General features: G+C 35.4%; 2 protein-coding genes across 7 annotated transcripts; one reads left to right on the top strand and one right to left on the bottom strand.

The window, feature by feature from the left end:
* Positions 1–2,640: 2,640 nt before the first annotated feature.
* Positions 2,641–8,536, top strand: LOC105128771 (phosphatidylinositol/phosphatidylcholine transfer protein SFH8). Of its 6 annotated transcripts, XM_011030579.1 has the most exons (16): positions 2,641–2,714; positions 2,984–3,296; positions 4,066–4,165; positions 4,449–4,715; positions 4,804–4,881; positions 4,997–5,098; positions 5,187–5,236; positions 5,331–5,430; positions 5,555–5,653; positions 5,738–5,851; positions 6,030–6,141; positions 6,653–7,044; positions 7,379–7,453; positions 7,551–7,647; positions 7,756–8,099; positions 8,209–8,536. In XM_011030579.1, the coding sequence occupies exons 1-14, from the start codon at positions 2,681–2,683 to the stop codon at positions 7,569–7,571; spliced, it is 1,857 nt and encodes a 618-aa protein (XP_011028881.1). In that variant the 5' UTR covers positions 2,641–2,680; the 3' UTR covers positions 7,572–7,647; positions 7,756–8,099; positions 8,209–8,536. The 6 variants fall into 6 exon arrangements, with proteins under 6 accessions (XP_011028881.1, XP_011028883.1, XP_011028882.1 ...); XM_011030581.1 differs by lacking the exon at positions 8,209–8,536 and having other exon boundaries at positions 5,555–5,620; positions 7,756–8,156; XM_011030580.1 differs by lacking the exon at positions 8,209–8,536 and having other exon boundaries at positions 7,760–8,156.
* Positions 8,328–9,986, bottom strand: LOC105128772 (mitochondrial chaperone BCS1-like). The gene is made up of 2 exons (XM_011030584.1): positions 8,864–9,986; positions 8,328–8,719 (listed from the first exon to the last, which is right to left on the bottom strand). The coding sequence occupies exons 1-2, from the start codon at positions 9,830–9,832 to the stop codon at positions 8,348–8,350; spliced, it is 1,341 nt and encodes a 446-aa protein (XP_011028886.1). The 5' UTR covers positions 9,833–9,986; the 3' UTR covers positions 8,328–8,347.
* Between the last annotated feature and the right edge of the window lie 2,096 nt (positions 9,987–12,082).

Here is a 12,082-nt window from a genome sequence, read left to right as displayed (position 1 = left end):
TTCATATTCGTCGGCTCTAGACGTTCACGTCAGATACCAGTCTAATACCAGCCTATCAGGTTCTGCGTGGTAAGTGAGGGCATTTCCAGCTTGGTCCCCCCCCACAAGCAAAGAACCAGTCCACGAAGAATGGCCCTAGTTAAATCTCTTTCCCCTTCCTAGTTATGGAGTTCTTTGCCTTTTCACTGCAAGGGATTCTCGAATGGAAAGCCGAAAAACCTAAAGTGGCCCGAACCTGCTTCGACCTTACTTTCTTTATTCGAACCTTCTTTGAGTGCACTTGGAATGACGCTTAATTATCTTCGGACCATGGCCATGCTCGAAAAACGCCGCATGACATGATGTGAGATTTTTAACTGTGAACCCTGCAAGGTGCTGCTTTTAGTGTGTTGTTCTGCTCACTTCCGCCCAAGCGAGAAGTTCAATCTTCTCAAAGGAATTCTCGGAGTAAACCGGATGACAGATGTCATCATCATGTGCACGTAAGGATTCTAAGCATGTATCGTCACTTCAACTCTGTTCAGTTGCTACAAGTCAAACTCGGTGAATGTTGACGATATCAGCTCTTGAAGGGCATGTATCGTCCCTCAAAACTGGGTCCCGGTAAAGAAAGCCAACCGAGCAAACAGGTTCTTAGCTATTTGAATAAGTGAGAGACACGTTTGCTATTAATTAAGATTCTCGTGGTGCCCGGAATACTTGGAATGACGAAAAGTGTGGATTACAAAAACAGCAATGGACCAGTTGTCTCTCTTCTTTCCAACCAAGCCTAGTTTCGTATCGATTAAAGAGTCTGGAGTGATGGCTTCGAGGCTGCAATTCGAATTTACTAAGAGCCTGTTTGGCTACGTGAGTGTAGCTGTATTTTAATTAAAATATAATTTATAGTTATTTGATAAAAAAAATATACACTTTATATAATATACGAGGCTTATATATTTAACATTTGATACACTAGAAAAGAAAAATCAGCAAAATTGCTGCTCTTTTTTTACTATACATGCTATTTACATTGTCTATTTAATAGTATAATTAGCATAAATAATATATATTGAATACTATTAACACGAACAGTGCAAAAAAATTGCATTGTTCATGTGTAAATTATATTATTTATGAATTGCATTGTTCATGTGTAAATTTGCATTGTTCATGTGTAAATTGCATTGTTCATGTGTAAATTATACTATTTATATGAACACTGCAATTTACTTATACTATTCACGTGATTTTTTTTAATATGTTAAATTTTTTAATTTTTTTTTAAATTAGTTTAGAGTGAATTCACTTGTACTATGATGTGAACAATATTTCTTTTTTGAAAAACTAGTATAGAGTAAATTAAATTCATTCGCACTGTAATATTAATTTTATATTTGATAATATTTTATCTACGCTCAAAAAATTATAAAAACTGTAATTTTTGTCGGATGAATTTTGTACGTAATGAAATTATAAATAATTTAATAAAATAATATAAAATATCTTATATAAAATATTTTTTATTTTATAATGTAACAAGAGTAACTAATTATACAATATTTAAATTTAAAACTATCAATATTAGTATATATTTTTTAAAATTATTTTATAATTTTAATTTTAAAAGCATTTTTAACCAAACATATTAAACTATTTTTTTAATTTTAATTTTAATCAAATATTTATTTTTTCAAACTAATTTTAACTAAAAATATTTTTTTAAAAATATTTTTTTCAAATCATCACAACAACAGTTACGGCGATACTAATCACATTCTAAATCTCATCCAGAATAACAACTGCAATGCTAATCACATTCTAAATCTCATCCAGAATACAGTCATTGTATATATTATCAACGAGGGCTTGAGAACATCACAAGCGATTATAGAAAATGACAAGAAGGATTCGGCACAATTGGGCAACACTTTTGGGTCTGGAAAACTGCTCGACCAAGTCGTGGATCAGAACTAAACTTGAAACAATGGATAGTTTTGGGCGAATGAACAAGAAATCGGCTGGTCTTGTAAGCATGTCACCTTTTATTTTACTAATATTATAAATTTCTTCTTATTAATAAAAAAGAAACAAAAACAAAATATGATGGATGCAACCTTGAACCAACGATCCAGTTTAAATTGACCAATGGTTGGCCACCGATTGGTTGAGCCACCGAACAACAGGTCAAATTGACGGGTCGGTGACCCGGGGGCATCACCCGTTCACCTCAATCCAAATTGATTTCAGTTTCTAGACGGCGAAAAAAAAGAAATGACAAGAAGGCAGTTAAAAACGAAACAACCACACGATGTCGGCTAGTAAAATTCCCGCCAAAGCAAAAACCCCAGTTGGCTCTAGCCTCCAGGACCCACCAGCACACTCAACAGCCATGCAATAAAGATCAGCTGCATCTATACGCACCGTCTCTCCGCCTTTCCACCCGCCACTCTTCTTCAGTTAATTACTACTGCTCCTCTTCTTTTCTTCAGTTTATCAATTTCCATTTCGTAACGCTCCTTCTCCTTCCGTCACCCCTACCTTTTTCAGCAGAAGCAGTCCATGGCAGTTTAAAAAGATTCTTCTGAACTCCGTCAAAAGTAGATCCAAATAAACAATACAACAGTTACCACAGTCCTTAATAAATTTTTTTTTGTAATATTGATTTTTTTTTTTGTAATATTGATCTCTAAGTCTTGAAATGTCGAGTCCGTCGGATCGCTTAGCGAGGCCTTGTAAGTTCTCTCTTTCTTTAATTATTGAATTTGATTTGATAATTTCTGTTAATTTTTTTTTGTCATAAATTCTGTACCAATTTTTTTTTTGTAATTTTCTTTGGCGGAACAATCTTTGTTTAGAGATCACAGTTTACTAGATTATCAAAATTGTGAAAATTAAGCAATTTTGGAAGGAAAATAGTGGTTTAAATTGTAATGACTTGTTATAAAACCGTGGAATTAAATTTTTTAATAACTTTTTTTTTTAAATTATTTGATGCTTTTAGGTCCTGAGGGGTTCTCTAGTAATGAAGAGAAAAGAGAGCGGAAATCGGATTTTGAGAACTCAGAGGAAGAAAGGAAGACTAGAATTGGGAGTTTGAAAAGGAAAGCAATGAAGGCGTCTAGTAAATTCAGGCGTTCTCTGACGAAAAGCAAGAAAAAAGGTACTGGTGGCTACAGTGGTGGCGAAGGGGTTTCTGCTGCAATTGAGGATGTTCGAGATGTTAAGGAGCTTCGGGTTGTAGATTCATTTAAACAGTTACTTTTGGCGGACGATTTGCTTCCTGCTAGACATGATGATTATCATATGTTATTGAGGTTCCTTTTCTTCTTTCCTTGCTTGTAGTGCTAATTACGGTCTTGATAAAATATTTTCTTTGCTTTCGTCATTTTTATTTCAACTCATCAAATGTTCTCTTATTGATTGCTTGTTAGCCCGTGTCCTTTGTTTTATTGATTATTTAAATAATCGTTTGCTTCAGTAAATTCGGAATGGGTTTTGTGAGGTTTTTAGCTGTTACATCCTCTTTCAAATATTATTCAGAGGCTGATTATGTAATTTGCCAATTTCTTTGTCAATAAATAAATCAAGATTGGCCTGTAAAAAACTGGGAAAATGATTGGCTGCTTGAAGTCTTCAATGCTATGATGCAAGACGAATGGGAAAATGATTGACTATATGGTGTTCCTGATTTCTTTTTGAAGCTCCCCTTTGACTTCACTTGATTAGATTGTCATCCAATTATTTAGCTCTTTTTTTTAGGTCCTTTTATGAATTTCAATTTCAATTGCAGAAGTGATGAGAGGGTCGCCAAGTAACAGTGATAGCTGCATTGTTCATTTGGTTTTCAAATCAATCAAATATAGGCTGTGGTATGAGCATTTTTACAGTGGTTGTTTCATGTTCAGTTTTCGTCTTTCTAAGTAAACTTTTATGAGGTTCAATGATCGTGCACGCATTGGAAGTGAGAGCTGTTATTAATGTTTCTATTTTCACATATTTCTTGATGCTCAAAATGAGGAATAGTTGGTTCAGCTTAGCAGAACTTTTGTGCAGCTTCAATACTCAAGAATCTCGTTTTTGCAGGTTCTTAAAAGCAAGGAACTTTGATGTTGAGAAAGCCAAACAGATGTGGGCCAACATGCTACAGTGGAGGAAAGACTTCGGTACCGACACAATTTTGGAGGTAACACTAACACAACCCTTCTCCATTTCTGTATCCTTACATCTTCATTTTATGGTGGCTATTCTTTGAGAAATTTTTAGTTAGACTAAGTCTACCACCTCACTCATAGACTGATCCAATAAACACAAGACACTAGGATAAAATACAGCGGTCTCCACTTGTTGATGTATGCATTCCACATGATTTTGTCTATATATCTTGGCCTAGTCTATGAGTGATGAGGTATACCTAGTCTATGAAGTAAATAATTTCTCCTATTCTTAAGTTTAGTGGCATTGTTCAGGATTTCGAGTTCACGGAGTTGAAAGAAGTTCTAAAGTACTACCCTCAGGGTTATCATGGTGTAGATAAGGATGGGAGCCCCGTTTACATCGAAAGACTTGGAAAAGCTGATTCCAGCAAACTTATGGAAGTGACCACTTTAGACAGATATTTGAGATATCACGTGCAGGAGTTTGAAAAGACATTCGCGATTAAGTTTCCAGCTTGCTCCATTGCCGCAAAGAGACACATAGATTCAAGTACAACTATTTTGGATGTGCAAGGACTTGTATGTTTTATTTATTAATATCGGGTTTTTTTAATACCTCTTCGAGGTTGTTACATTCTGCATTCTTTTTTAACAAATTTTTCTCTAGGGTTTTAAAAACTTCACCAAGTCTGCACGAGAACTCATCATTCAGCTCCAGAAGATTGATGGTGACAACTATCCTGAGGCATGTGATTTTGCTCTCAATTTTCATAGAAGTTTTTCTTTAACACTGATTCTTATGCCTGAAAATCATGTTGGGAAGTTATTTGTTACGAGAGCTAAAACAGAAAATTGCACAGACACTTTGCAGAATGTTTGTCATTAATGCTGGTCCTGGTTTTAAGCTGCTCTGGAAAACAGTGAAATCTTTTCTCGATCCCCACACAGTTTCCAAGATTTATGTGAGTAGTGCTTTCCTTAGTTTTGTTGAATTGCCTAACATTTAGTGTTGACAGATGTATATTAGCTGTTTTTGGAACTTTAACTCAGGTTCTTGGTAACAAGTACCAGAGCAAGTTGCTCGAAATAATAGGCTCTAGGTAACAAAATTCTACGATTATGTCCTTTCTAGTTATCTTCCCTTTGAATTATACATGGTCTAAAACTTTTAAAAATATCTTGGAATTTGTTCAGTGAGTTGCCCGAGTTTCTAGGTGGTAGCTGTACTTGTACTGATCAGGGAGGCTGTATGAGATCTGACAAGGGGCCGTGGAAAGATCCAAACATTTTAAAGGTGTGGTCATTACTTTAAATTCTATGTGGTGCCTTTGTATGTTGAAACACCATTATTCAGATTTCTGTTTTTGGTAAAGCGCTTTTCTAATATGTTCATGTTATATGATTAATTGTCCGTCCAGATGGTTCACACTGGTGAAGCACAATATTCCGGACAAATAGCAACTATTTCAAATACTGAGGGCAGGGTAATTGCTTATGACAAGCCATTCTATCCAATAGTAAACTCTCTCGGGAAAGCTTTTGTCTTGTACGATACTCAACAGCATGTTCTCTAAACTTGGTTATTTTTTTGGCTAAACCAGATAAAAACAAGTGATACTTCCACTGCTGAGTCGGGATCTGAAGTGGAAGATGTTGGCTCTCCGAAGCCAACTGGGAGCTATTTACTGCCAAGCCTGGTTCCTGTCTCTGAAGAAGTAAGTTTTTCTGAAAGTTTAGATGTACGAGTCTATGTGAAGTTTAGTTGAAGTTGTTTCAGTTTAGAAGATGGATACATTAAAAGTATCTTCCAACAGAATCCATTCCTTGCATGAAATGCAAGTGTGTCTGTGGGTTTTGAGTGTATATATAATGCTAATATTTTAAATTATACAGGCTAGGGTGGCTGGTAAGACGAGTGCTGCCATTTTCCCTGATAACGATGGATATATACCTATGATTGACAAGACAGTGGATGCTGAATTTCAAGATTCATCTACTTCCACAGGTTAGCAAGATTCAACGCTATCATACGGATAAATTCTTACTGGTAACTGTTAGTGACTAGGGTTGATGTATACAGAACTTGTGTAGATGGATTTTCTTGTAATAGATAGAGATAGGGTATCCTAGGATTGTGGCTGCCTTCTGGTTCTGCTGCCTCCTTGGTGTGGCAGCCCTGAGAAGGGAACTTTGAAATGAAGTTAAATGTAATATTCCTTTTGATTGTAGTCTCACCCTTAGAGTTCCATTTTCCTTGTTTTTCCTTTGGGGAAATTAAAAAAAAAACCAATCATAGTAGGTGGGATGTTATGATACTTGGATATAAAAACTTTACACTTTCAGGACCTTTATATGGAGATCCAGACGTCTCCTATTGTTTTGGGAGAACATTAATTAAGAGGTATCACCATGACTAGTTGGATTTCACGAGGACTTCACTGGTTTAAGTTGGAGTAAATGTTATTTGATATGATATTATATCAGATTCTGAACAAAATTAATGAAATTGGTTGTAGGCACACCTTCTCTGTTAAGTGTAGAGAAGATTTCAGAAGGAATCTCTGCTCGTACCTGGGCTGTGCTTGTGGCCTTCTTCATAACCCTTCTTGCTTTCTTCTATGCATTTTGGAAGGCCAAGAAACACTCTGCATCTGATTCTGCCAGTGACATTACCGACCTGACTTTTGAATTGGCGCCAAAGGAGGAATTCCGACCCCCTTCTCCCATTCCAGGGTTTACAGAGGCAGACCTTCTTTCATCTGTCATGAAAAGGCTGGGTGAACTTGAGCAGAAGGTTGACACATTACAGACAACACCTTTCCAGATGCCTTTTGAAAAGGAGGAGCTACTTAATGGTGCTGTTTATCGTGTGGATGCATTAGAAGCAGAGCTAATTGCAACGAAAAAGGTAGCTGTCTCTCTTGTTTAGATATTTTTCTGGTAGAAATAAGTCTTCACCAACTTAATATGAAGTTATTAGATACATAAATCTCACTGTGTGTAGTTGATGGGATGGGGTGGGGTTATATCTGAATGTTGGGCAAGCTCAATAGGTTTAATGCCAATACCTCATTGTTCTGATGGCTCTTTGCCGCCATGTTTTCTGCACTTAACAAATAACTGTAAGTTTTAGGAATACTTGTTCAATAAAAAATTGATAATGTGAACCTTTGGATGGAAAGAAAATTTGTACCTGTGGTCCATGTGGGCATATTTCTAACCATCATGCTTCTCACTCAAAGGCTTTGCACGAAGCCTTGATCAGGCTAGAAGAACTTCTTGCATATGTAGATGGTTGTGAAAAGGCAAGTTTTCAGGTAAGAGTGTAATCTTTCATCTGCATTTTCAAAGCACAGATCGAAAGCACCTCTTTTTTTCATTCACTGACATCAAGGATTTGGCTGCCTGATGCAGAAAAAGAAGTTTCGCTGGTGAAGAGGTTTCTGCACAGGAGGAATTTATGTTGATACCTTCGTTAATTTCCATAATTAATATTCCACAGATATACAAGGTAATATTCCAATTTGCACTGGATGAGAATTTGGCATCCATAAAAAATAGGGTGGGACTGTTGCTCCTGTTGTGGTTTGCCTTTGTGAGATAAGTTTATTCTTTTCAGGAAGGTCCTTATGCGTGGACTGTGGAGAGATGCAATTTTTGGATGCACGTTGAGTAAATAAGAGGAGAGGCCAATTTTAGCTTAATTGGCGTGTTGCTGTTAAGAGAAGATACCAGAAATAGAAGCGCTTTCCTGGCATTTTGTCTATTCTACGTGAAATTGAAATGCAAGCCTGTGGTGTTTATTACTGAGAATTTGCATCAGGAGGCACAGACCATTACTTGGGCAAGTAGCGTTGTGCCTTGTTTATTATAAAAAAAAATAATTACACCTGAAGTCTTTTCACATATAGTTAGGGAAGTGCAAGGGATGTGAACACTGACCAAGAGGAAGAGAGGGAGAAGGTAGGATCCCTGATAAACAATTTGGCAATGTAATAACAGAAACTATTTCATCTGATCATTCACATTTTCCGTTCACGTTTTCAGTTTAACTGATAATTTATCCATGCAGCAGCAAGCACATGTCGAAACCCATGTGCAATTGCACAGGAGATTTTGGAGAAAGCATGCTGCAATCAAGCAGACAATCACAATCAAAATGAGGAACTTACACGACTAGTTTCAGACGTTAAACCAATGCTTATCAGCTTTCAATTATTCCTGCTAGTTTCAGATGTTTCCTTGTCATGGAGGAACTTGATTAGTCCATGAAGTGCAACTTCTGGATCCTCGCTTTTCATCAGCTCTCCAGCAACTTCTGCAGGTGTAGCCTCTACTTTCTCTATCAGCTCCTTAATTTTTCCGAATAAGGGGTGCTCTTGAAGACGCAAATAATTAAATGCCAGTGTCTTGAAACCATTAAAAGTGCAATATGACATGTGCAAGTGGACATCCATACGCCCTGGTCTTAGTAATGCTGGATCAAGCTGGTCCTTGTGATTTGTTGTGAACACTAATATTCTTTCATCTCCAGAACTTGACCACAAGCCATCAATAAAATTCAGAAGGCCAGACAGGGTTATCTGTGACAAAAACACGACTTTGTTGGTAAGCATTAAACAAACTTAAACGAAAAGTCTCAAGGTCGCTACTCGAGAGACACCCCACTTCTTGTATATATCATATTCGAACTCGGACATCCAAGTGAAAAATGGCATTGAAATTACCTCATCATCTTCCACGGACTCGAAAGACCGATCAATATCCTCTATCACTAAAATTGACCGATTGCCTGTGCCAATCAACAGCCTCCTCAAATCTGAATTGCATTGAACCTCTTTTAAGTCCAAATCATAGACATCAAATCTGAGATAATTAGCCATGGCTGCAACTAAGCTTGACTTCCCTGTTCCAGGAGGTCCATGAAACAAGTACCCGCGTTTCCAAGCCTTGCCTACCCTCCTATAAAACTCCCTACTTTCTACAAACCTATCTAGATCCTCAATCAATTCCCTTTTCATCTCTGGGTCCATTGCTACTGTATCAAACGTAGCAGGATGATCAAACTTGATAGAACCCCAATAATCAGGACCATTATAGTCAACAGTATGCAGTTTCACTGTCTTTTTTTCTTCCTTTATTGCTTTAGCTTTTTGCAAAATATAAGGAAAATATGAACCCAAAACCATATCCCTGTGCTTTTTATGACAAGCTAGCTCGAAATATCGTACCTCAGACCTTGAAAAGGCACTGTCATGGCGTTTCTTGTTAGAAGAAACTAGCCCATTAACACGAGACGCCGCAACCCACTTAAACTTGACTCCCTTAAACACATCAAAAAGTTCCTGATTTTTGTCAACACTAACTTCTAGTTCATCCTCCTTTTCTTGCTGATGTACCTTGATTTTACGCGTCGAAGGCAATAACTTTGAGCCTAAATACACGTTAGCAGCCTTGAACATTTGGTTCGCAACGAGCCCGTCAGATTCTTCAAGGACAATAGTGAGCTGGGATGATAAACGGGATGATATTTTTTGAAGGCTCGAACACAAATATTCGTTGACAGAATCTGGAAAGAGTTCGTTTATGATAGAGCGAAAGAGCATGGCAGAGGCAGTGAGAGAAGCTGCCACCGACAAGATAGTTTCATAGTGAGGAGGTGGTGGCCGTGGCAAGCTCTCCTTCGAGAACCACATAGTTTCTACTTGTTAGTCGAGTGGGATTGTCAAAGCTTGAAGACAATAAAAACTTGTTATTGCTGCAGATTTTTGCTGTCTTGGTGGGAGAAAAAACCCCTGTTAAGAGACAAATAGGAAGAGCTCTCTCCCGAACTTTCTAACAGAGCCATTCTTGTTGAGAAAGAAATTTTTTGAGTATTGTGAAGGGGGAAATAGGAAAACCTCTCCCCAGAACTCTCTCATAGCTTCGGTTTTTAATTCTCAAAAAATGTGACCTCTCTAGACTTTACCTCAGCAGGCATGTTCCTCGCATTTATCTACCTCGGTGCAAATCCAAAAGAGATGAAAATAAATCTCTCCCAAATATAACTAATCCCTAACAACGAGGGATTTAGTTTAAATATGTGCATATTGGCTTCACATGATAATTCATATAAATAAATAAATAAACATTGTACACGAGATCATATGTATGCTGTACATTGTGGGCTAGTATTTCTTGTTGAGAATATAGTGATGGGTCTAGTATTAAGGGTCATGTGATGTGGCCTAAATTGGTAATTGGGCTAAACATGGCCCGTATAGTGTTAAGAAATTAGATTCTTGAGCCCGTTGGCTTCATTAGATCATTAACCACACCACCTAAAATGATTCGATTCGGTGTGAAAAATATTTAATGGTAAAAATTGAGCGAAGAAGAGAAAATTAGGAGCGTCATCAATTATTCAGAGATAGTTGTGTAAACGTGAAGAAATCCAAAGTGCGACCACTTCCGAGTCTTTTTCCTCAAAAATAAGCTTTTAATAACGTTCATAAAGAAACGACACATCACTCGATTGTCTAATATCCTTGTCAATACATCTATTTTCAAATACCAAGTGAATCCCATGTCGGGGAAACAAGCACTTGCCAACCCAATGACACAAGTTGGAGGTCTTTGATTTTATTTTTTAGAGTACAATGTTTTTTTAAAAAATATTTTTAATTCAAAATTATATTAAAATCTTTTATTTTTTTAATTTTTTATATCAATACATAAAAACAACAATTGAGAAATATAATATTTTTACTATATAACTTTATACACAACAATAACAACAAAAAATAAATAGTATGAGTAACCGTATTGTTTTCTGCTGTGCTATTACATCTCATAGATTTTTTTTATTATATTTGTTCATTTAAGCTAAAATGTAAAATTAGAATTCTATTCATTTTATTTCATTAATTTCTTATATTGATAAGAAGTGAGAAGTCAGGTTTCATTCAAAGTAAAAAAAAAAAAACAAAAAACTAAAATGAAATGAGAATATTTACTTCTATAATCTGATCGCTTTAATATCATCGCTTTGTGTTTTTTTTACTTCACAATAACTCAAAATTTAATATCATAAGAAACAATTAATTTCTCTTCTTAAAATTCAACACAATAGGATAAATTCCATCTTGATGATAACGAATAACTACAGCAAATACTTGAATAACAAGGAAGGTTACACAAGGTCCCTCGTCTCTTTAATGTCATGAGGTCCTAGCTTCTACGGACAAGGCAAAGGTAGCTACTGCAGTAAATGTATCATAAATCATTGTCAGAATCTTACACATTCCTGACGAGGCTCAGAGACTAACAGCTGGAAATTAGTTATAATTATTTTTTAATTTTTTAAAAAATATTAAAATAATATTTTTTTATTTTTTAAAAATTATTTTTAACTCAACATATTAAAAAAAAATTAAAAATAATTTTTTTTTTAACATATTAAAAAAAATTAAAAATAAATTTTTTTTAATTTTTAATAAAAAATTATTTTTTTAGAAACACAGGTATAATTACATTTCCAAATGCTCACTAAAAAAATCATCCTATTTATTTTATTTTTATGTTTCAAATATATTTTCAAAAATTTTAATTTTTTTAATTTTTTCTTTTCTTTAAATAAATATGTTTTTGATATTTTTATATTATTGTAATATATTAATATTAAAAATAATTTTTTAAAAATAAAAAATTATTTTAATATATTTAGATAAAAAAACATTTTGAAAAACATAGTTAAAAAACACTCTGATCTAAAGTGCTCGATCTAGAGGTCATTCATTGGTCTCACAGTAAAATTCAGTGGGAATGTGATATTGAATATCCTCATTGACCTGCCTGTTGTAAACATTTTACGATACAAATTCTGTGAACTGAGATCATCCAAACTACCACGTACTGACCGCTTATGGACTTTGGAGGATCAAAAGGATCGGAATTGGTCTCTCTAT

The sequence above is a fragment of the Populus euphratica genome, unplaced genomic scaffold (assembly GCF_000495115.2).
Source record: "Populus euphratica unplaced genomic scaffold, PopEup_1.0 scaffold11.1, whole genome shotgun sequence".
Classification (NCBI taxonomy): Eukaryota; Viridiplantae; Streptophyta; class Magnoliopsida; order Malpighiales; family Salicaceae; genus Populus; species Populus euphratica.
Note: the sequence above shows the minus strand (reverse complement) of the source record. Positions and strands in the feature narration are given on the sequence as shown.